Source organism: Lytechinus variegatus, chromosome 5, assembly GCF_018143015.1.
Source record: "Lytechinus variegatus isolate NC3 chromosome 5, Lvar_3.0, whole genome shotgun sequence".
Taxonomy (NCBI): domain Eukaryota; kingdom Metazoa; phylum Echinodermata; class Echinoidea; order Temnopleuroida; family Toxopneustidae; genus Lytechinus; species Lytechinus variegatus.
Window position 1 is genome coordinate 30,874,262 of NC_054744.1, and position 26,653 is coordinate 30,900,914.

General features: G+C 37.3%; 1 protein-coding gene across 1 annotated transcript in view; it reads left to right on the forward strand.

Moving 5' to 3' along the window:
- The window catches only part of LOC121415915 (centlein-like), a 63,725-nt gene extending 48,138 nt beyond the window's left edge, over positions 1–15,587 (forward strand). The window contains exons 31-32 of the mRNA XM_041609309.1: positions 7,790–7,818; positions 15,437–15,587. Of these exons, the coding sequence (XP_041465243.1) occupies positions 7,790–7,818; positions 15,437–15,512 (105 nt within the window). The 3' untranslated portion in view covers positions 15,513–15,587. The remainder of the gene's footprint in view (positions 1–7,789; positions 7,819–15,436) is intronic.
- Positions 15,588–26,653: the final 11,066 nt, after the last annotated feature.

Here is a 26,653-nt window from a genome sequence, read left to right on the forward strand (position 1 = left end):
GAAACTTAATGAATAGAAAATTTAGAGACCAATATATAATACCAATGTACTTTATTTACAAATTTGCACCACAGTGCAATTGCAACAATTGAATATTTACAAACTGATACATCCATATGTCCATCATTACATAATGCTACTCTCTTGTAATTACAAATGCATATTTACAATTTGAATGCACAAAAAGCACATTTGCTATCAGATCATGTTACAAATCATGCAAATGAAAAATTGCAATTCCATTTCACAAAAGAGAATTTTGAGTAGAAAAATACTGGTTCCAATTGTTATTCAACACTGTCAAGGCAAGAATAATTGCATAGCTGTTGAATGCCAAAATTTGATGATTTGATTTGATAATTGAAACATGATTAAGCCAAGCACTGAAAGGTGAAAACGTGAATGGCTCCCTTTTTTGTAGAGTTCAAATTCAACTGACTATGATTATTACATCAGGTGAAAGTTCAAGAGATTTCCAAAATTGCCACACTGAACTATCAACTGGGATAAGTGTCCAAAATAAAAGAGTTCAAGCCATACGAGGCGAAGACATCAGCATACCAAGAAAGCTGACGGGGTACAGTCCATCATCCAGTCTGTTGTCGGCCCGAGGTGTAGCTTCAAGACGGGGGCAAAGAGGTTGCGTGAGTAGGGTGCTGGTCGGAGTGGTTGAAACTCTCCCTTTAAGTACGGCGTGATGGACGGAGCGTCGGATCGGTTTGGTGGCGCGGAGATCGGAGTGGAGTGGAACGGACCAACGACCGATACTGCTTCCTCCCCGGCTTGAGTCAATGCGTCACAGAGTTCGTTGACAGAGACGATGTCGTCGAGGCAGTCGAGAGGAACGATGCCGTCGAGCTCCTCCACGCTGACGGGCTGCGATGAACCCTTGAGCTTTATCGACGTCTTGCCATAGACCAGCTCTCGGCGGACGCGGTGTCGGGTTGGGTAGCGGGTAGACTGAGGACCGAAGATGCGTCGACAGGGAGGCTCGGGCTCTTGGTTGAAGCAGCGGATGAAGACCCCGCCATGTGGACCTTTCTGGAGTAAGGCTGGTTGGAGGGCCGAGACACCGTTCGGTTGAGAAGGACCAGGCTTCGACCGCTTCACTGCACGGACCGCTACATCGTCGGCTAGGCTTGGCTGCTCTGGCATACATGGTCTCTTGGCTGGTTGCTGTCGAGGCAGATTAGGAACTGGTACTGCTTTGGCCTTAGCTGGAGTAGGAAGCTCAGCGTTGAGGAATGCTGCAGAAAGAAAAAGAAAACAGAGAAATGGATAATAAGTAACATGTTCAATAAGTACAGAAATACAATACAAACAAAATAAGATAGAATTTGACATAATATATCCATTTTAGTAGGGGAAAGGGCGGGGATAACATTATCTTGGCTGAAGTATGACGTTTGAATAATGGGGGGTGAAAAATGATTTCATATAGCAGAAAACTGTAATTGAAGGTTATGGAATCCTTAACGTTTTGGGGAATTGTGTAATGAACCGAATGGTATAGACTGAACTAAGGTTCTATACTTACGATTCATGTGAACTACGACGCCTTTGACCCTCTTACTGCCATCGTGACGCTTGACGAGGACGTGTGTACCGATGTCCAGCTTCTTGCGACGGTGGACGAGGTCTTGAACGAGTACAGCGAAGACCTTCCCCGAGTCTGGACCGGAGCACATCAGAACGGAGACGAAGTGAGGCTGAGTAGCGGCAGCGTTGACGGACGGGGCCATGGTGATGATTGTAGATGAGCAGGAAGCGTTGAGTAGCCGACGAAGTTGAAGCGACGAAGCAAGCGAAGCGGATTGTAAACGAGATGAATAGCAGCTGATTATCGATATGATTTACCACCAGCTGAGCGCGCCCATTTATTGGCTTCGGTCACCCACCAGCGCACCCGCGGTCAGATGAAAGGCTTTGTCCTGATTGGCTGTGCGATGATTAAAGCTTAAGTACCGCCGTCCAATCAGGGAGCGCCTACCCGGTTAATCCCCTCGAACAATAGCGTCCGTCAGAAAGCCACTCGGTGACCGGATACGACGATGGCTGTTGGGGTCCCTGGGAAGATCTGAATCATCGAATTGATCTATCTATTGAGTTTACGGGAAAATAATTAACGATCAGAAATCCTATCACGTAGAATATAGCGAATAGGAAAGCCATTCCTTATTTACCATGAGAGGAAACTTCTGCATAAAACACTATACAACATTGTTTAAATCATTCCCTAATACAGAATATTCATTCTCAATCTCAATATAACAATTTTGAAAATACTTCAGATTGTCATCAAAATCCATTTCGCCTGTAATGAAAATAAAAATCCCACTCTTGTCAGTATTCAAACTTGGTCTGAAACTGTTAATAGAATTACTCGATTCTTTTTTTAAGTGAATAAAGAGTTATTTGTGTTTGATGTAATGTGTGGATACTTCTTATGGGACAAACGGTTTTACATGTCTTACATTTTGCAGAACTATGAAAACTGTAATTAATTTTCTGGTATAAGTGCTAGGCAATTTTAAGTTGAAAGTAATAAAACTGCGAACTCTGTAATTTGCTGTGATATATTTCGCAAGGCTCCTAGATATAGTTATTATTTTTACCCTTTTAGCCAGTGATTGATGATTTGCTATTACGATATTTTCAGTATGATGACTGCGAAATTATGTCACTCGTGTTTTTCATTAGTAAATTTAGAGTGTATTTCAAATTAGAATCACTTTCTTAATATGAACCTGTCATAAAATCTCGTTTGTAATCATTTGTTTCATTGTCCTGAAGAAGATGCGAAGATTGAGATAATAAAAGAAAAAAAGTGACAAGAACCAAATCAATTAATGATTTGATTTGAAATAATAAAACCAAAAAAAATATATAATTAAAGTACAAAAAGAGAAAATAAAAATATTGTTGACATTAATGCATTAATTTCGAGTCAATAATATTGACTCATTTTCCGAACATGAGAACAAGTCCTCCAAGGATACTCTACTCAGCAGGGGCGTCGATCCATTTTTCAGATTGGGGGGGCAAAATCATGAATCAATTTTCCAAAGGCGCTCGATCACACCCACACACATATGCCTATATATATGTGTACATATATATATGTATATATATACACACACACACCATGCACACATACACACAGACATATATATATACATATATATCTCACCAGCAGATTAATGCGAGCGCGAAGCGTGAGCTGAAAATTTTGATATTTCGATCTGAAAAAAAATGAGTTTAATGGACGTTTTTAATAAAGAACAAGATATATATTTCCAACAAAAGATTATTGCAAATCGAAGTGGGAGTTCTTTTGAGGTTTAGAACTGAAAACGGGACCATATTCACCTATTTAATCATGGAAAGTATGGGTTTTTGTTACAAAAATCATGCGAGCGCGAAGCGCGAGCTGAAATTTTTTGATATTCCAATCTGAAAAGTGGACATTTTGAGCACGATTTTAGACGAAGAACGAGTTGTGTATCTCAATCTCGCTTGCTGATTTCTGTGTAACAGTACAATCTTATTTTATTTTTAGCACATGCAGAATTATTGGGGGGGGCAAAATGATATGTTTGCCCCCCCAATATTTTCATTGGTGGGGCGATCGCCCCCCCTGCCCCCCCATAATCGACGCCTCTGCTACTCAGGGTTAACTATAGAATAAAACGATCGTTTATATACTCTGTTTACTATATGTTTCTTTATCTTATCAATTTAATGTTATATTTTTATACGAATTTTGCAACTTTGCATTATTTTTTTAAAGAATCGACGATTGAAAGTATCAAGTAATAATGTAGACCGCAGTTGGTATGTACATAGGCCTACTTGAGATTTGTTTTAATTCGAATTTGACTCTTCTTCGCTTGCTCTGGTATCTTTAAAAATACATTATAATTATACACCACCCTACCAATTGGAGAACTGATAATTTGTGATGTAATGAGCTGATTAACACGTTAATTGAAATTTATGCAATATATTCTAAGTTTTAATATGCAAATAATGTCGTAATTGGATTCACTTGAAGTGGAGAATCGTTACGACAAGACCTGTACAAATCGTTATTTTGAGTCAATTAGTTCTTTTAACTCCATTAAATCTGCACTGTTGAAAATGAAGTGCTATAAAATTAGCACTGACAGTGCTTATTTATTGACTGCACTACGAGTGCTGATTGTCTATAGTTTAAATTTGAACTTAAAAATCAGCACTCGTAGTGCAGTCACTATACAAGCATTGTAAGTGCTAAATTAGCACTTCAGTTTTTACAGTGTGGATGAGGAAGCTTCGAGAGATATAACGGTATAACTTGTATATAATACGACCCTACTGATGGCAAACGGAAACGTGAAGAGGGGTCGAAGTGACTTGGTATAGGAGGCAGAGAGATTGTGCGCGGGCCCGCGTGGCGCGTTGTATATCTCCTATTCTGCTATTGAGCAGCGGAAAATACAGACATTGTAATCCTTTCCTACCGGTCCCGTTAGGCGCGGTGATTCAAGGAGACTGACTTGTCATTCATAATCTGTGGACAGCAGAAGCTATCAAATTGAAAGTGACATTTGTCACAAAGAATGCATAAATAGTCAGGTTATTTTATGCCAAATGTCGGTATTAGGTCTGTCCTGTATATGCATTTCAAATGCAATGCACTGGACTTTGTAAAAAAAAAAAAAATCAAAATTTCGACCTAAACAACTTCATGCAAGTGCAAATCCAAATGGCCTTTTTATAATCATTATCTTGTTGCATATTCATGGATTCTTCCATCTCGTGTTTTTTTTAATCAGTGAACACGATTTGCAGTCTTGAGATATACATCAAGTCGAATTATGTTAAAGAGCAATATAAATGTATCTATGATTCCCGTCTGTTTGCCAAAGATAATCCATTATTGGGACTTAACTTTTTTTTTGGGGGGGGGGGCAAGTAGAATCGACAATTAATAAAAGAGGCGTTTCGGCGAACGAAGTTTTTACTGTTTCCTCTTTATTTCTTAGGAATATCATACTGCTTGGTCAAATGGGATACCAAGTCTTTCAACCCCCCCCCCCCCAAAAAAAATAATAATAATAACTATATCATTCAGTATTGAAATACTCGTCATGTATCTAAAACAGACTCTGAAATTCGTTTCAATGAACAGTCGGATCCAAAACAATGCTTTCTCATCTATAGAAATGTAAATTTCTAATCATGATGCCAACACGCATTTGATAGTTTACTCACTATATTTTCGTACTCTACATCTCTGTAGGGGTGTGTGCATGCGAAAATTTGTTCTCTCATCCTACTGATATAGGCACATAGTGACACGGAAGGTTTTGAGAAACCAGTGAACTGCTTCAGTATTTATTGGTTACCATATCGACTAATTCGATCGAATGGTTTGTAAAGAGACAGCAACCTTATACATCAATACATTGCCATTATTTTATAAATGGATCATACACTATTTTCAACACATCATTCGAAACCTGAGGAAATTATATATACATTGTACTTCATTGATTAATTAATATACCTTAACATAAATGCTCGTATATCATAGTGATTTATATAACTTTAGTCTCTACTTAACTGATACAAATTTTTAAGTTGTTCTTTGCAGAAATTATGAAGAATATCAGGACTTGATAGTTATATTTCTTTTATTATAGTTTAGAGACAAATATGCTTGATTGTTATGGATTATTAATCCCTCATTTTCTATCTTCATGAGGTAGCTTTACAACAAACTCTTTGTTTGGAGTTTGTGGCTTTTTTCCAATCTTGCATTATCATTAGACGTTGAATAGACTTTGAATCTCAACAATTACTAATACGAATTTTCGTCCCGATTGGTCAACCGATGATTAAAGCTTGTATTGACGCGATGGCAGCTTGTTTTACGTACTTGACGCTGATTGGTTGGACTATGATTAAAGCGATTGCCGCGACGCTTTTTCCCTTCACGCTGATTGGTCGGCGGATGATTAAAGCGATTGCCGCTGAGAGGTCTTGGCTTTGAATGGCCAGACAACGATGAAAGCTCCTGCCGCAATCACGTGTAGGTGAGCGAACAAAGAAAGCGAACAATAAGTTGAAGAGAAAGGCGTTCTATTATAAACGGGGATCGAGGGGGGGGGGGGGTGGTGCTGTCAATCAAAGTTAGGTAACATCTGATAAAGATATTAGCCTATATGAGTGATGGTGATGGATGTATTAAAACAGATTCAATTCCATATTTGATTTTTATTTTAACATTAACAGTTTTAGATCGATTCAATGACATACTTTATTTGCCTACATACATGTCAGTAAAATGTTAACGGGATCACATAACAAGAATAAATTATCAGAAAGCACATCTCTATCACTGAACAATATTGTGATACAAAAACGATTTCCTTTCCTGCATTCTTCTAGTGAGTTGGGTTTTTGCGAGGGGGGGGGCTGTTTGGTTAAGTTCCACGAAAAAAATAGAATAAACTGCATTGGGTTTTATTGTGAAAGGTCATTATTTATTTCATTCAAATCATTTGAAACTTCGAAGTGAAGTATGTCACAGACTTATCTTTAAACTTTTTTTATAAATATTTTTAATTGAACGGCATATCAATAGGTCTTGGGTAGAATCCGTTTAGTGACGATAGAAAACATGTCTGTACAGCCACCTGATATAATTCCAATTTGACCCTTCTTTACTGTTAAAAAACCCGTGATTTTACAGAAAATAAACAGAAGATTTTGCTGAAAGCAATAACAGAATCATTCTGTAAATTCATAAAACAGGAATTTTTCTGCAATTTAACATAACAGGTCTGTTAAAAAAAGGGGAAAAGGGTGTTTTATTCAAGGAAATTTGTAAGATTCCATACACCAAATACCAAATTCCTGTAAGATTACGCAATTCAATAAGATTACAGATGATCTCGAGACTCTGCTGCAGGAACTTCTTTTATTTTAAGGATAAATTTTCTAACAGTGTTGTTCTGTTCTAGTATTTTCCTTCTGTAGGTTTTTGATGTAGGCTCTACATAACTTGTTGAATATATCGCCCTATCTTATTGAATCATTAATATGTTCAGTTTTGAATTACTGAACATATATTTCCTAAGTTGAACTTTCAATCAATAAAAAATTTAAGAACTCGTAGACGATTCTAGTTTTATGCGCATATCAATCATTGGCGTAGTTAAATGGAATCAGAGGCGGAGGGCTTAAGCCCCCTCCCGGGGGCGTATTTTTTTTTTACACCACTGCTCCGCCAAAATATTGAAAAACCCCACAGAAACGGCTCGCGCTAGAGTCTAACACGTTGACCACACACGTTTCGTCGTACACATCTTGATTTCGTTCAATATGGTCATACAAAACAAACCTTATGATTTCAATATAGATATAGGCCTATAGCTTTTTAAAAGCGTTTAGTTTGTAGGGACCTAATCGCACTTATGGCACCTCCAGACATTCAGATACATGAAACAAAGAACTAGCGAGGGTTTTAGCTGCAGATAGACTAGATTTCTTTTCTTCGTCGATTAGAATTTTCACCTCTCTGATCTTCAGCACTCACCCTCTCTCTCTGAGTCTCTCCAGCATTCTCCGTTCTGATTGAGGCGACAGTGGTCTCTGCATTACCCTCTTGCTTTTTGCCCAATACAAAAAAAACTTTATTTTGTTGTCATTAAATCCCATTAAATTAGGCACAATCACTTTGTCGATAAATTTGGTCTGTATTTATTGATAAGTACACCTTGATACCTTTGCTTTTCTCTAGTTAATTACACAGCACATAGGGACTGCTTCTGCAGTGATATGCGCTCTAGAAATATGATTTTATATTAGTCATATTTTGATCATTATTATTATCATTTTTATTTGGCAGATACGATCTTCTCTCTACCTCTCTATTAATTCTTTCTTTCTCAGTTTTTTAAAGGAAAGTCTACGCCAAAATAACTTTCTTTTTCAACGGGACAAGAAATATCAGATTGACAGAAAGGGCATAAAAAGTTTGAGGGAAATCGGACAACTAATAAGAATGTTATGAATTTTCAATGAAGTGAATATCACCAAGCGATTACCAACTTGCTGACATCATAGGTGCACGACTAACCATAGTTCATTAATCATTACTACAAAATATATTTTTTTTCGAAATTTTGATTTCCTCAAAACTTTTTCCAGGATATCTAGATGAGATATGCTTTTCATGTTTCCATTATTAGACTTTATAGTTCTATTTAGCAACCTTGAAAATATGAATTTATGATTCAATATTTATAATAATTGAGTGATTAAAGGTGTAAAAATATAGTCAAGCTCAATATTTTGAGTTCATTATATTTCAAGAAGGCCTACATAACAATTTATGTAAGGCTTGATTCGAGTTCTGAAAAAAATCATGTGATGGGTCAAATAATGATTATTTGCAGTATAAATACATTTGTAAACAAAATGAATGGTTAGTGGTGCATCCATGACTTCATGAAATCGGCAATTTGTCATGTGATTTCCCCATATTTTGATGTGATTAAAATTTCATAAATATTTAGATGTCCAATGAACGTTTTCGTTTTGTTCATCTGATTTTTCTGCTTGGCCCGGGTAGACTCTTGTTTTGTTCCCCCACCCCTCTTGCGGCTTAAGGTCCATTTCTTTTTCATTTTTTTTTCACAATACATTTTTTTTCCAAATCAATCTCCTTGTATCTCCTAGCTCTCCCCCTTTATCTCTATTCCTTCGCACTCCCCACCCCTATAGCTTCTCTTCTCTTTTCGGGCTCTTTTCATCTTTCTCAGCTCACAGCTACTACTGAACTTTATCCAACAGGTGCACTACGTACAAATTGCTGCAAATGTATACTCTGTACGTGATTCTGAAAAGTATTTAAGGTTGGGAAAACCTCAGAACAATTAAGTCAATACTAGAAGGCATATATCAGTGGCGTACCTAGGATTTTTCACAGGGGGGGCAAATTCGTCCGCCCCAAAATTTGACAAGCAAAAATAAAAAAAAAATAACTAGGCCTTCAACCACAAATATAGGATTTCGTACCAGAAAAAAAATTGACAAGCAGAAAAAAAAGGGGGCTTCAAGCTCGTCAGGGGGGGGGGCAGGGATACGTCCCTTGCATGGTTTGTGACTCGTCAGGGGGGGGGCAGACTGCCCCCCCCGTAGGGACGCTAGTGAGGCCTATATACTGTAGGAAAAATACTAAAAGTGCCCTCACCACACTTTCTTTCAGCAAATTCAATTCGCCACAAGACTTTGAATAGACAATATCCTTTACATCTTCATTGTCACTACAAAATCAGCTCAGTTACAAACTAAAATGGTTTTTAGAACCTTTTTCCATAATATCAACAATAACCTTAAGAAAATAATGTGGTAACGGGATGATTTCAGGTGGTTTTGGATAGTCATTCAACTTAATACACCGGGTTCATACATGCACATCTCACGCGGGAATTCCGAGAGCTTTGCTTTAATTCAAGAGCGCACAGATTAGACTTGCCCGCGAGTCGTTTCTTTCGTATTTCTGCGGATTTTGGCGGAGCAGTGGTGTAAAAAAAAATACGCCTCCCGGGGAGCCCTCCCCCCAAAAAATGTGTACAAAAAACTGAAAATTACCATCTAATTGTTATTTTCTTGCACAGTCATCCCCCCCCCCCATCAAGCCCATGATTTTTTTATTACTCTTTCAATATAAAATGTCAATATGGTTACTTATAGAAAACTTTGAAAAACATAACGGTAGCGTATGATGGGAAACGTGGAATGGGGTTGAGGAGAATGCATTATTATGGGGTAAAAGCGGCCAAAAGAGATTATCCGCGTGACGCGTTGTATTCCCTCATGAGCAAAATAGAATGCGGACGTGTATTCCTTTACAACGGGTCCCGTTAGGTGCGGTGACTAGAGGGGACTGGCTTGTCATTCATATTCATTGACTCGGGAAAGCAGAGGCTGTCAAATGCAAGTTGACGTTTAATTGTCAAAAAGTATGATGGTCAAACTCTAACCGTTTTGGTTTCAATAGGTCTGTCCTGACATTAAATTAAATCGAATCTGAATGGCAGGGACAACTTGCAGCATGATAAATGTTAACACTACGTTGCATTTCAATATGGTGGATAGTTCTCACCTATTTTCTTGTTGCATAATATAATTATATTGGCTTTCATTATAAACATTGTAATAATGGACATATTCCACAGCCTTTTGACCATCTACAGTCCAAAAAATAGATATTTTGCATGTAAAAGTAATAGTGGTTTATATTACGGGTGTGTTGGCTCAGTTGGTAGAGCGTCCGTCTCACAACCGGGAGGTCGGGGGTTCAAACCCCGGCCGCGTCAGACCAAAAGACGTAAAAAGATGGGAGTTGCTGCTACCCTGTTTGGCGTTCAACGATTAAAGGGATAGAGCCTCGTCGATCTGGCGCTGCACAGTGGCCGCCGGGCCCATGATCAATTGGGCAAAGCAAATTTTCGGAGTATTTCATTTCATGTCTATTTCGAACAATAAATTATGGATTTATCATTATCATAATTTTAACTCATATAATTTCATTTGGTATGCGAAAGATGAGCCATTCTAAATAGGTTAAAAACGCTTTAATTTTTTTTTTTTTTTTTTGAAAATTCGGTTGAAGTTTTAACCCAATGGATGACGATACTTAAAAAACTAACCAATTTTTGTTTTCTTCTTTATCTTCATTGGATAAATTCTTCTTGCTTTATATAATTATTATACACGACAAAAACTACTTGATGTTTCCAAGTAAAGTGAGAAGAATGAAATACTATAGTAGGAGATCTAGGATCTGGGTCGAATACCTCCAAAGAATTAATGATGCCTGCATGCATGGCCTGACGCCATCCTTGGGTCATCTTATCCGTCCCCCCCCCCCCCCTTATCAAAGTATTCTTCTGGCGCCTTTCATGTGTAATTTTATAGAGCTAGGGGTGCTTTGCAATTGTTTTTAATATTTTTTGGCAAACATTGTTTTTCTTTTTACACGTCAATTAGGCTATATTATGATTGAATTGTGATCAAGAAAATTACTTTAGTGGATTAGAATCAATAATATTATTGGATAAACAAATGCGTTATTACAAAATCTAAAATACTATAATCATAAATTGCATTATTAGACATTCTAAAATTGTTTACAGATAGCCATTTATATTTATTCATTAGAATAGCGTTCCGGGATGTCCATATTTTAATGTAGAGGAATTATTTTAACCCTTTCAAAATTTTCCTTTTTTAACATTGTAAAGAAAAAAGAATGAAGAAAAAACATCAATTTACCCTTTTTAAATTATTTTTTGAAGTCCAAAAATCGCAAGCATCACCACTTTAAAATCTTATCAAGCCTATAAATTATATTGTAGAATTATCGTTCAAGGTCAAGTTTGTCAGGTCACCCTTTGTGAAAATTAATGTCATTAGCGTATTAACCATTAGCTCATTAGTACTTGTCAGTATGGAAACTATACACAACAAAAAAAGTAAGTCACCCCTTAAACAAACATCAATAATTTCCGAACCAATGCGAGTTTTTTTAATATATTTCTACATGAGCGTGTAGGTAATTTTATAAGCTAAGTAAATGTTATGGACATATTTTACGTCATGACAGTGAGCACCGTCATAAGGCAAAAATGTCACTTTTCAAAAGTCACAAGCCAAATATCATGACTATGATTCCATTTTATTGGAGCTAATTCCACATTCTCATCCTGAAAAATAGTGAGAAGGCTTGTAAAATGTACTTTCTAAAAGACGATACAACTTGTTTGGCTAAATTTCACGGATGAATAACACGAATCCAAATTTGCTATAATTGGATTTTTTTACACATTTCTATCAATAAAAATGATAGAATATGATGACAGTTATTTTTGAGTTTCTTCAACAATATTCATCGTTTCACGGTTCAATGAACATCTATTGAAAACAAAAATATGATTTTAAAATATCATAGGCAAGTATTGTTTCATTTTGGTAACTGAAAATGATCTTTTCTCAACTTTTTCGTTATGTTCATGACCAATTAACATGCTTCAATGATTATAATGCGTTTAAATAAACATTCACGCTTGAATGAACATGTGGAATGTGATAAGCTCTTTTTTACGTTATTGAAAAAATGCAATTTGTATCTATGGATATTTGTCACAAACCTCCTTGCAAAGTTCATTTGATTTGATTTTTATGAAAATCCCGAAGTTTAATGCATCAGTGAGCGCACAAAATTCGAAAATTCTGCAAATGAGAGGAAAGTTTAAGGCATTGGCTCCACTTTGTGCCGTATCAAATGGTTATTTTGGTGTGCGCGCCTTTTGGATAGTGTTACTCTGAAGCCGTGTGCGAAGTTTCATGAAATAACCGTTGGCAGAAGTAACAAAAACCGTTCATGAAACAAACCCTCATTTCATATTTGTTAAAATTTTGACTTCCTCTCTCATAGACTTGTGTACATATGGGTGCATAATTATGTTGAAGAATAATTAACTCCTTATTCAATAGGTGGAACTTTTTTTCATAAAGCAAGGCTGTCTTTAGCAATGTCATTTGGCAGTACTGTTTATCAACCCATGGGCAGAATTCTGTGCAAAAATAAAATCGATTCGTTTATTTATGGATGAGTGAGCACGCACCAAAGTGGGAAAATTTGTATTTTCAATGTCAGAGACTCATTTTAAAGGGTAAGAAAGTAAATATTGGGGGCAAATTCGGTTTCAAATGTGACGTTAATTGCTGTTTTTTTTATCATCCATCATTTCTATCAACACACTTTCCGAACTTGAATGGGAATGAAACGTTTGGAACAAATAGGCTTGTGTCAGGCGCGCCTTCTGTTTCTACACAAGCCTTGTGTAGAAACAGAAAAATCAAAGAATAAGAATAAAGAAAGTTTGAGAAAAATCGGACAAATAGTGAGAAAGTTATGAGCATTTGAATATTTCAATCACTAATGCTATAGAGATCCTCACATTGGCAATGCTACAAGGATGTGTGATAATAATAATAATAATAATACTAGTAATCAACATTTATAAAGCGCTTAATACGCGTTGTTTCTAAGCGCTGGATACATAGACAAAAATTGCAAGTAACAGAATACAGAATAATATACACTTAAAGACTACAAAAAATTAAGGAAAATGCATGAAAAATACATGGAATAACAAAACAAATTACTGATTAAAAAGGTATGTTTTCAACCTAATCTTAAATGTGGAAATTGTTGGAGAGTCACGAACGTAGACCGGGAGAGCATTCCAAAGCCTAGGAGCACATACGGCGAAGGCACGATCACCGTAGCGGGTGCGGGTTCGAGGACCATGAGAAAGTTGAAGATGGATAGATGAGGATGAGCGAAGTCGGATAGAAGTAGGGGTTTTAGGTGAGATGAGTGCTTTGATGTACGCTGGAGAGAGTCCATGAAGAGCCTTGTAAGTGATGAGTAAAACCTTGAATTTGATGCGTTGAGGGATGGAGAGCCAATGAAGAGAGCGAAGAATCGGTGTAATGTGTTCACGCTTTCTGGTGCATGTGATGTCTGGTGCATGTGATGTCACTGTCACTTTCTGGTGCATGTGATGTCACTGATGAACAACTTTCCCTTTGGTGGACTATAAAATACCCTCAAAATGTCTCTTTTTGCTATTATGATGATACAAACTCTTTATCCATGATGTATTCTTAAAAAATATGTATTACATGCCCTCATGTAGAAAGAACACATGATTTTATGGATAGATGTGATAAAAGAGGCAATTCAAGTGAAATATATACTAAAGTAATGGGGAGAGTTGTTCACAAGTGACATCACACATCTTTGTCGCATTACCAATTTGCTATCTCCATAGCATTAGTGATCACAATATTCAAATACTCATAACTCTCTCATTATTTGTCCGATTTTTCTCAAACTTTCGTTTATCTGTTTCTTTGATTTTTCTGTTTTCACACAAGCTATCTTTTTCCAATGGTTTCATTCTCCTTTAAAACATTTTCATGCTTGAGCGAGCACATTCGAAAACTTAGGAATGAATACTTTTTATACTGCATAAATGTTTTTTTCCTATCAATTTCTCATGATCAGTATAATTTATGGACAAATCAGTGGTGGATCCAGAATTTTAATATGGGGGAGGGGCCTATAATCGGGGGAGCCGCCAACGCTTTCAATTTTTAACATGATCTAACAAGTTGTAGAGGATACGTCACGATACAGGGGGCCGCGGTACGGTTTTCAAAGTGGGGGGGGGGGCTGACCATGCAAAAAAAAATCATGATCGTATGGTAATTATTAAACCATTCCCGATCCAATCAAGCAACCATTCACAGCACAAGCAATCTTCCACAACATCAACAAGCAACCATTCCCAACCCAATCAAGCAACCATTCACAGCACAAGCAATCTTCCACAACATCAACAAGCAACCATTCCCAACCCAATCAAGCAACATCAACAATAAGTCATTTATAACACGATCACTAGCAAGCAACCATTCACAATACAGTGACAGCATCAAGCAATCATTCACAACACAATCAATCTTCCAGTTCTGAAACTTAATGAATTTAAAATTTAGAAACCAATATGCATCTATGTACTTTATTTACAAATTATTTACAAATTTGCACCACAGTGCAATAGCAACAATTGAATATTTACAAACTGATACATCCATATGTCCATGCATATTTACAATTTGTATGCACACAAAGCACATATGCTATCTGATCATTTACAACTGGATGTTACAAATCATGCAAATAAAAAATGCAATTCCATTTCACAAAGGAAAGTTTTGAGTAGAAAAATACTGGTTCCAATTGTTATTGAACACTGTCAAGGCAAGAATAATTGCATAGCTGTTGAATGCCAAAATATGATTTGATAATTGAAGTTGATTAAGCAAAGCATTGAAAGGTAAAAACGTGGATGGCTCCCTTTTTTGTAGAGTTCAAATTCAACTGACTATCAAATTCAACTGACTTTACATAAGGTAAAAGTTCAAGAGATTTCCAAAATGGTCACAATGAATCATCAACTGTGTCCAAAAGTGTCCAAAATAAAAGAGTTCAAGCCATACGAGGGGAAGACATCCGCGAACCAAGAAAGCTGGCGGGGTACAGTCCATCATCCAGTCTGTGGTCGGCGTGGCGTTCGACCCGAGGCTCGGCTGCAAAGAGGTTGCGTGAGTAGGGCGCTGGTCGGAGCGGTTGAAACTCTTCCTTGAAGTACGGCGTGATGGACGGAGCGTCGGATAGGCTAGGAGGCGGCGCGGAGATCGGAGTGGAGTGGAGCGGACCGACGATCGATACTGCTTCCTCCCCGGCTTGAGTCAAGGCTTCACAGAGTTCGTTGACGGAGACGATGTCGTCGAGGCAGTCGAGAGGAACGATGCCGTCGAGCTCCTCAACGCTGACAGGCTGCGATGACCCCTTGAGCTTCATCGACGTCTTGCCATAGACCAGCTCTCGGCGGACGCGGTGTCGGGTTGGGTAGCGGGTAGACTGAGGACCGGAGATGCGTCGACGTGGAGGCTCAGGCTCTTGGTTGATGCAGCGGATGAAGACCCCGCCACGTGGACCTTTCTGGAGCAAGGCTGGATGGAGGGCCGGGACACCGTTCGGCTGAGAAGGACCAGGCTTTGACCGCTTCGCTGCACGGACCGCTACGTCGTCGGCTGGTACTGCTGCGTTGAGGAATGCTGCAGAAAGGAAAGGAAAAAAGAGAAATGGATAATAAGTAACATGTTCAATAAGTACAGAAATACAAAATAAGATATAACAATATATCAATAAAGGTAGGGAGAGGCGGGGATAACATTATCTTGGCTGAATTGTAATATTTGTATAAACAAACAAAAATGATTTCATAGAGCAGAAATGTAATTGAAGGTTATGGAATCCTTAATGTTTTGGGGGAATTGTACAATGAAACGGGTGACATAGACTGAGTTAGGTTCTATACTTACGATTCATGTGTACTACGACGCCTTTGACCCTCTTACTGCCATCGTGACGCTTGACGAGGACGTGTGTACCGATGTCCAGCTTCTTGCGACGGTGGACGAGGTCTTGAACGAGTACAGCGAAGACCTTCCCCGAGTGTGGACCGGAGCACATCAGAACGGAGACGAAGTGAGGCTGAGTAGCGGCAGAGACTGCGTTGACGGACGGGGCCATGATGATGATTGTAGATGAGCAGGAAGCGCTGAGTAGCCGACGAAGTTGAAGCGACGAAGCAAGCGAAGCGGATTGTAAACGAGATGAATAGCAGCTGATTATCGATATGATTTTCCACCAGCTGAGCGCGCCCATTTATTGGCTTCGGTCACCCACCAGCGCACCCGCGGTCAGATGAAAGGCTTTGTCCTGATTGGCTGTGCGATGATTAAAGCTCAAGTACCGCCGTCCAATCAGGGAGCACCTACCCGGTTAATCCCCTCGAACAATAGCATCCGTCAAAAAGCCACTCGGTGACCGGATACGACGATGGCTGGTGGGGGGTCCCTGGGAAGATCTGAATCATCCAATTGATCTATCTATTGAGTTTAGGGAAAAAAATTGATGATCAGAAATCCTATCACGTAGAATATAGCGAATAGGAAAGCCATTCCTTATTTACCATGAGAGGAAACTTCTGCATAAAACACTATACAACATTGTTTAAATCATTCCTTAATACAGAATATTCATTCTCAATCTCACTATAACAATTTTGAAAATACTTCGGATTGTCATCAAAATCCATGTCGCCTGTAATGAAAATAATAATCCCACTCTTGTCAGTATTCAAACTTGGTCTGAAACTCTAAATAGCATTTCTCGATTCTTTTTAAAGTTTATGAAGAGTTATTTATGTTCGATGTAATGTGTGGATACTTCTTATGGGACAACGATTACCCTGTTTTACATTTTGCAGAACTATGAAAACTTATTGAAGGTCAAGTCCACCTCAGAAAAAATGTTGATTTGAATCAATAGAGAAAAATCAGACAAGCACAACGCTGAAAATTTCATCAAAATCGGATGTAAAATAAGAAAGTTATGACATTTCAAAGTTTCGTTTATTTTTAACAAAATAGTTAAATATGAAGGAGCCAGTTACATCTAAATGAGAGAGTCGATGATATCACTCACTCATTTCTTTGGGTTTTTATTGTTTGAATTATACAATATTTCAATTTTTACGAATTTGATGATAAGGACCTCCATGCCTGTAGCACAAAATGTTGAAATAATGGAATTCCACATGTTCAGGGAGGAATGAAACTTCAGTTCACATGACAATGACGAGAAAATCAAAATATTTCATATTCCATATAATAAAATACAAAAGAAAGTTATGACATTTCAAAGTTTCGTTTATTTTTAACAAAATAGTTAAATATGAACGAGCCAGTTACATCTAAATGAGAGAGTCGATGATGTCACTCACTCACTATTTCTTTTGTTTTTTATTGTTTGAATTATACAATATTTCAATTTTTACGAATTTGATGATTAGGACCTCCTTGCCTGAAGCACAAAATGTTAAAATAATGGAATTCCACATGTTCAGGGAGGAATGAAACTTCATTTCACATGACAATGACGAGAAAATCAAAATATTTCATATTCCATATAATAAAATACAAAAGAAATAGTGAGTTAGTGATGTCATTAGTTCCCTCATTTGCATACCGACCGAGATGTGCATATAAGTGTTTTGTGAAATGAAGCGAAACTTTAAAATGTCATAACTTTCTTATTTTACATCCGATTTTGATGAAATTTTCAGTGTTATGCTTGTTGAATTTTTCTCTTTTTATTCAAATCAAGTTTTTCTTGGGATGGACTTGTCCTTAAAGTTAAAAGTAGCCAAACTGCAAGCTCTTTGCTGTGATATATTTCGCAAGGCTCCTAAATATTAGATTGATGATTTACAATTGCTATATTTTCAATATGATGACCACAAAATTATGTCACTCTTGTCCTCGTTTTTTTCATTAGTAAATTCAGAGTGTATTTTCAATTAGAATCACTGTCTTAATATGAACCGGTCATAAAATCTTGTTTGTAATCATTTGTTTCATTGTCCTGAAGAAGATGCGAAGATTTAGATAATACAAGAACAAAGTGACAAGACCCAAGTCAATTATTGATTTGATTTGCAATAATAAAACATATAATAAGAAAAGAGATTGAAAAATATTGTTGACATTAATATAGTAAATCCGAGTCAATTGTCTCATTTTCCGAACATGAGAACAAGACCTCCAAGTATACACAGGGTTGAGTATTTGAATAGAATAAACGATCTTTTATATATACCTGTTTATATTATGTTTCATAATCTTATATCAATTTAGTGTTATATTTTCATACGAAATTTGCAACTTTGCATTATTTTATTAAAGAAGCTATGATTGAAAGTATTAAGTAATTAAAACAAAATAAGTAATAATGTAGACCGCAGTTGGTCTGTAAGTAGGCCTACTTGAGATTTGTTTTAATTCCGCTTTGACTCTTCTTCTTCTCTTGCACTGGTATCCTTAAAAATACATATTTATACACCACCCTACCGATTCGAGAACTGTTGATTTGAGCTGATTAACACGTTAATTGAAATTTGTGCAGTAGTTTTTGTCTCACCTGCGAAGCAAAGTGAGACTATAGGCGCCGCTTTTCCGACGGCGACGGCGACGGCGGCGGCGGCGGCGTCAACATCAAATCTTAACCTGAGGTTAAGTTTTTGAAATGACATCATAACTTAGAAAGTATATGGACCTAGTTAATAAAACTTGGCCATAAGGTAAATCAAGTATTACTGAACATCCTATTAGAGTTTCATGTCACATGACCAAGGTCAAAGGTCATTTAGGGTCAATGAACTTAGACCATGTTGGAGTAATCAACATCGAAATCTTAACCTGAGGTTAAGTTTTTGAAATGTCATCATAACTTAGAAAATATATGGACCTAGTTCATGAAACTTGGACATAAGGTTAATCAAGTATCACTGAACATCCTGCATGAGTTTCACGTCACATGACCAAGGTCAAAGGTCATTTAGGGTCAATGAACTTTGGCCGAATTGGGGATATCTGTTGAATTCCCATCATAACTTTGAAAGTTTATGGATCTGATTCATGAAACTTGGACATAATAGTAATCAAGCATCACTGAACATTTTGTGCAGGTTTCAGGTCACATGATCAAGGTCAAAGGTCATTTAGGGTCAATGAACTTTGGCCGAATTGGGGATATCTGTTGAATTCCCATCATAACTTTGAAAGTTTATGGATCTGATTCATGAAACTTGGACATAATAGTAATCAAGCATCACTGAACATTTTGTGCAAGTTTCAGGTCTCATGATTAAGGTCAAAGGTCATTTAGGGTCAATGAACTTTGGCCGAATCGGGGGTATCTGTTGAATTACCATCATAACTTTGAAAGTTTATTGGTCTAGTTCATTAAACTTGGACATTAGAGTAATTAAGTATCACTGAACATCCTGTGCATGTTTCAGGTCACATGTCCAAGGTCAAAGGTCAATGAACTTTAGCCGAATTGGGTGTATCTGTTGAATTACCATCATAACTTTGAAAGTTTATGGATCTGATTCATGAAACTTGTACATAAGAGTAATCAAGTATCACTGGACATCCTGTTCCAGTTTCAGGTCACATGATCAAGGTCAAAGGTCATGTAAGGTCAATGAACTTTGGCCATGTTGGGTTTTTTTGTTGAATAACCATCATATCTCTGTAAGTTTATTGGTCTAGTTCATAAAAAGAGGACATAAGAGTAACCATGTATCACTGAACATCTTGTGCGAGTTAGAGTAGTATGCAAAGTCAGCACTGCTGCTATAGTGAACCGCGTGATGCAGGTGAGACGGCCAGAGGCATTCCACTTGTTAAGTTTTAATATGCAAATTATGTAGTAATTGGATACACTTGATGTGGAGAATCCTTGCGATAAGACCTGTACAATTCGTTATATTGAGTCAATTATCTCTTTCAACTCCATTAAATCTGGATGAGGAAGCTTAATTCGAGAGATATAACGGTAGAACTTGTATATAATACGACCTACTGATAGCAAACGGACACGTTTAGAGGGGTCGAAGTGAATTGGTATATAGGAGGCAAAGATATTGTGCGCGGGCCCGCGTGGCGCTTTGTATAATCTCATATTCTGCTATTGAGCAGCGGGGAATACGGGCATTGTAATCATTTCCTACCGGTCTCGTAAGGCGCGGGATTCGAGGGGATTGGCTTGCCATTCATAATCTGTGGACAGCAGAAACTATCAAATTAAAAGTGACATTTGTCACAAAGAATGCATAATAGTCAGGTTATTTTATGCCAAATGTCGGTATTAGGTCTGTCCTGTATGCAATTCAAATGCAATGCACTGAACTTTGTTTAAAGAAATTCAAAATTTCGACCTAAACAACTTCATGCAAGTGCAAATTCGAATGGCCTTTTTATAATTATTATCTTGTTGCATATTAATGGATTCTTCTTTCTTCTTTTTTTGTTTAATCAGTGAACACGATTCGCAGTTTTGAGATAGACATCAAGCCGAATTATGTTAAAGAGCAATATGATTCCTGTGTGTTTGCCAAAGATAAACCATTATTGGGAGTTAACTATGATTTTTTTTTGGGGGGAGGGGCAAGTAGAATCGACAATTAAAGAGGCGTTTCAGCGAACGAAGTTTTTACTGTTTCCTCTTTTTTTCTTATGAATATCATACTGCTTGGTCAAATGGGATCCCAAGTCTTTCAACCCCCCCCCAAAAAAAAAAAAAATAACTATCATTCTGTATTGAAATACTCGTCATGCATTTAAAACAGACTCTGAATTTCATTTCGATTAACAGTCGGATCCAAAACAATGCTTGCTCATGTGTAGAAATGTAAATTTCTAATCATTGTGCCAACACGCATTTCATAGTTTACTCACTTATAAAATAACTTATTTTTCGTACTCTTAATATCTTTGTCATGTTTGTAGGGGTTTGTGCATGCGAAAACTTGTTCTCTCATCCTACTGCTGTAGGCACATAATGTCACGGAATGTTTTAAGAAACCAGTGAACTGCTTCAGTATTTATTGGTTACCATATCGACTAAGTCGATAGAATGGTTTGTAAAGAGACAGCAACCTTGTACATTAATACATTTCCATTATTTCATAAATGGATCATGCACTGTTTTAACACATTCGAAACCGGAAGAAATTATAAGTACATTTGACTTCATTGATTAATATACCTAATATACCTCATAATGATAAACTGATACAAATTTTTAAGTTGTTATTTGCAGAAATTACGAGCAATATCAGGACTTGATAGTTATTTCTTTTTATTGTAGTTTAGAGAAAAATATGCTTGATTGTTATAGATTATTATATTAATCCCTCATTTTCTACCTTCATGAAGTAGCTTTACAACAAACTCTTTGGTTTGGAGTTTGGCTTTTTTTCAATCTTTCATTATCATTGGACGTTGTATAGACTTTGAATCTCAACAATTACTTACCATTCGAATTCTTTGTCCCGATTGGTCAGTCGATGATTAAAGCTTTTATTGCCGCGATGGCAGCTTGTGTTCCGTAGTTGACGCTGATTGGCTGGACTATGATTAAAGCGATTGCCGCGACGCTTCTTTCCTTCACGCTGATTCGTCGGCCGATGATTAAAGCGATTGCCGCTGAGAGGTCTTGGCTTTGAATGGCCAGACAACGATGAAAGCTCCTGCCGCAGTCACGTGTAGGTGAGCGAACAAAGAAAGCGAACAATAAGTTGAAGAGAAAGGCGTTCTATTATAAACGGGGATCGAGGGGGGGGGGGGTACTGTCAATCAAAGTTAGGTAACATCTGATAAAGATATTAGCCTATATGAGTGATGGTGATGGATGTATTAAAACAGATTCAATTCCATATTTGATTTTTATTTTAACATTAACAGTTTTAGATCAATTCAGTGACATACTTTATTTGCCTACATACATGTCAGTAAAAATATGTTAACGGGATCACATAACATAAGAATAAATTATCAGAAAGCACATCTCTATCGCTGAACAATATTATGATACCAAAACGATCTCCTTTCCTGCATTCTTCTAGTGAGTTGGGTTTTTGCGAGGGGGGGGGGGCTGTTTGGTTAAGTTCCACGAAAAAATAGAATAAACTGCATTGAGTTTTATTGTGAACGGTCATTTATTTCATTCAAATCATTTGAAATTTCGAAGTGAAGTATGTCACAGAATTATCTTAAAACTTTTTTTATAAATATTTTTAATTGAACGGCATATCAATCGGTCTTGGGTAGAATCCGTTTAGTGACGATAGAAAACATGTCTGTACAGCCACCTGATATAATTCCAATTCGACCCTTCTTTTTCTGTTCTAGTATTTTCCTTCTGTAGGTATTTGATGTAGGCTCTACATAACTTGTTGAATATATCGCCCTATCTTATTGAATCATTAATATGTTCAGTTTTGAATTACTGAACATATATTTCCTAAGTTGAACTTTCAATCAATAAAAAAATTAAGAACTCGTAGACGATTCTAGTTTTATGCGCATCAAAGTATATTCCTGTGCATATAATCATTTGCGTAGTTAAATGGAATCAGAGGTGGATGGCTTAAGCCCCCTCCCGGGGAGCCCTCCCCCCAAAAAGATGTGTACAAAAAACTTAAAATTACCATCTAATTGTTATTTTCTTGCACTGTCACCCCCCCCCCCCCCATATCAAGCCCATGATTTTTTTTTATTACTCTCTTTCAATATAAAATGTCAATATGGTTACTTATAGAAAACTTTGAAAAACATAACGGTAGCGTATGATGGGAAACGTGGAATGGGGTTGAGGAGAATGCATTATTATGGGGTAAAAGCGGCCAAAAGAGATTATCCGCGTGACGCGTTGTATTCCCTCATGAGCAAAATGCGGACGTGTATTCCTTTACAACGGGTCCCGTTCAACAGGGGCGGAAATCTCTCCCAAAAGGTAAGGGGGACACAGGGGTGGATCCAGCCTTCGCCAATAGGGGGGGGGGGGATTTGTTTCAGCCATATTTTCCCCGATCGGCAACTCGAAGATGATTTTTGTTTCCTTCTTTGAAGGGGTAGTCTAATAACAAACAAACATTAGTCACTTCTTACCTTTATTCTTATAAATTAATATTTAATATTATAATCCTTATTTATATGATGCGAAGCGCGAGCTATTTTGGGGGAAATTTTATGTATTTTTTTCCCTAAAATTTGAACTGATTCTGGGCAATGTTTGTTATCCTGAAAAAGATGTGTATCCAACTTCATAATTACCACGAACGCACAGCGCGAGCAGAAATAAATTGACGGAAAAGATACCTCTTAAAGTAGCATTTAACAAACAAATAATGCGGGCGCGAAGCGCGAGCTGAATTTTTTGGGTATATTTTCACCTAAAGAATTGAAATTCTAAGCACTTTTTGTGACTCAAGCAGAATAGGTATATAAGTAAACAATTAATGCGAGCGCGAGCGGAAAATTTCGAGATATAGTCTTATAATATTTACAGAACGAGACACCCTATTCATGTTTTGTAAATATTGAAAAGGATGAGTAATAATGCGAGCTCAAAGCGCGAGCAGAAAATTTTTATATACGTTTTGAACTGGTACCTGTTAAGAACTGCTTGCATTTAGCCATGAAGGCGTTACATATTTCAACAATAAAAAATGCGAGCGCGAAGCGCGAGCTAAAATATTTTGAACTTTCTAAAGAAAGAATGGAAAATTTTTATCAGTTTTTGTAATCGTGAACAGGATAGCTATATAATTTAACAATTGATGCGAGAGCAAGTAGAAAAAAATTCGAGATTTAGACCTAAAAATGGGCCACTCTGTTCATGTTTTGTAAATCATCAAAAGGATGAGTAATATGGGGTCTTCCTACATTAATAATGCGAGCACAAAGCGTTAGCAGAAAAATTTTGATATTGTGATCTGAAACTGGATAATGATTTAAATTAGAGAATAAGTTGAGTATCTGAATAAACATGCGTGAGTGTGTTTCATATTTAGACCTAGAATCTGGGCATTTTAGATATAACTTTAATCATGAAAATCATAAAACTTTGATATTCCGATCTTTAAAAAAAGGCAATTTCAGCTTTATATTTAAACTGATCCACAGTGTGCTGCACTCAACCCAGGTGAGGTGAATGGGTACCGGTAGGAAGTAACTCCTTTAAAAGCTGTGTGCGCTATGAACGCCTAGCTTAGCCGGGTAATATAGGAGCGCCTTGAGCACCTAACAAGGTGGATATGTGCGCAATATAAATATCCTATATTATATTATTATTATTATTAAAGCACTTTGTAGAAAAAATGTAAGGTGGATATGGATCGCACTTAAAAATTATTATTTGAGTTTTGACGTAGGACTGGGACATCCTTAGGACATGTCATATGAAAATGATGACTATCTTCCCATTCCTCTTGCTAAGCGCGAGATGAAACAAAATGGATAATTTGATTTATCATATTTACTAATGCCTAATGAGGGCGCGAAATCTGATGATATCATGGCATAACAAGTGGACATTTCACTTATGTGATTATGAATAGGATGCATTTGTTAATATAGTTTTAACCATTAATGCGAGCGCAAATGGCGAGCTAAAGTTTTTGATAAACTGTCATGAAAAGCGGATTATAAGTAGTTTGTTGTCTAATCAATATTGAAGCATTTATATAACTCGCCAATCAAAATGCGAGCGTGCAGGGCGCTCTAGCTGATACGTCTTGACAATCAGACCTGAAAAGGGATATTTTGAAAACTGCATGAAATACACGAAAATATTAGGAACCTGATAAATCAAAATTTGCGAGCGCGCAGCGCAAGCAGCAAATGTTAACATTCAGACCACTAGCGTACCTACGGGGGGCAAGGGCGTAGTCTGCCCCCCCCCCCCCCGACGAGTCACAACCCATGCAAAGGACGTATCCCTGCCCCCCCCCCCCCCGACGAGCTTGAAGACCTTGTGGAAAATTTTAGGTACGCCACTGATTCAGACCATAAAACTGACATTTTTACAGAGCACTTTTTAAAAACCAATTTGTAAATTACACAAAATAATGAAAGTTCGATTTCCGAGGTAAAATGTGTTTTGTATATTGACTTCCAAACTTGATATTCGAACTCCATATCGAACAAGATATGTAAATCACCTAACAGACAATGCGAGCGCGAATCGCGAACGATTTTTTTTTTATAGTGGCACGAAAGATTCTTTTTTTTCCAAGTCTTCCCCTCATCTTATGCACTTGTCGTCCTTCTCTTCCTTCTCGGCCCTCTGAATCTGCCTATGGGTACAAGGGGCGGGAAAATTTGACAAGCAAAAAAAAAAGTTTTCATCGCCAAAGTAGGGTCATCTCGTCCAATATACATGCATGTTTTATTTCGATTTTGAATGATGTATTTCTTACCATCATAAAAGACCAAAAATAGTAGGGGGACATTTGATATTGTGTCCCCCCCCTACTATTTTGAGTAGGGGGGACACGTCCCCCTGTCCCCCCTGGGATTTCCGCCCATGCCGTTCAGTGCGGTGATTAGAGGGGACTAGCTTGTCATTCATATTCATTGACTCGGGACAGCAGAGGCTGTCAAATGCAAGTTGACGTTTAATTGTCAAAAAGTATGATGGTCAAACTCTAACCGTTTTGGTTTCAATAGGTCTGTCCTGACATTAAATCAAATCGAATCTGAATGGCAGGGACAACTTGCAGCATGATAAATGTTAACACTACGTTGCATTTCAATATGGTGGATAGTTCTCACCTATTTTCTTGTTGCATAATATAATTATATTGGCTTTCATTATAAACATTGTAATAATGGACATATTCCACAGCCTTTTGACCATCTACAGTCCAAAAAATAGATATTTTGCATGTAAAAGTAATAGTGGTTTATATTACGGGTGTGTTGGCTCAGTTGGTAGAGCGTCCGTCTCACGACCGGGAGGTCGGGGGTTCAAACCCCGGCCGCGTCAGACCAAAAGACGTAAAAAGATGGGAGTTGCTGCTACCCTGTTTGGAGTTCAACGATTAAAGGGATAGAGCCTCGTCGATCTGGCGCTGCACAGTGGCCGCCGGGCCCATGATCAATTGGGCAAAGCAAATTTTCGGAGTATTTCATTTCATGTCTATTTCGAACAATAAATTATGGATTTATCATTATCATCATTTTTTATCATATAATTTCATTTGGTATGCGAAAGATGAGCCATTCTAAATAGTTAGGTGAAAAACGCTTTAATTTTTTTTTTTTTTTGAAAATTCGGTTGAAGTTTTAACCCAATGGATGACGATACTTAAAAAACTAACCAACTTTTTGTTTTCTTCTTTATCTTCATTGGATAAATTCTTCTTGCTTTATATAATTATTATACACGACAAAAACTACTTGATGTTTCCAAGTAAAGTGAGAAGAATGAAATACTATAGTAGAAGGAGATCTAGGATCTGGGTCGAATACCTCCAAATAATGAATGATGCCTGCATGCATGGCCTGACGCCATCCTTGGATCGTCTTATTCGCCCCC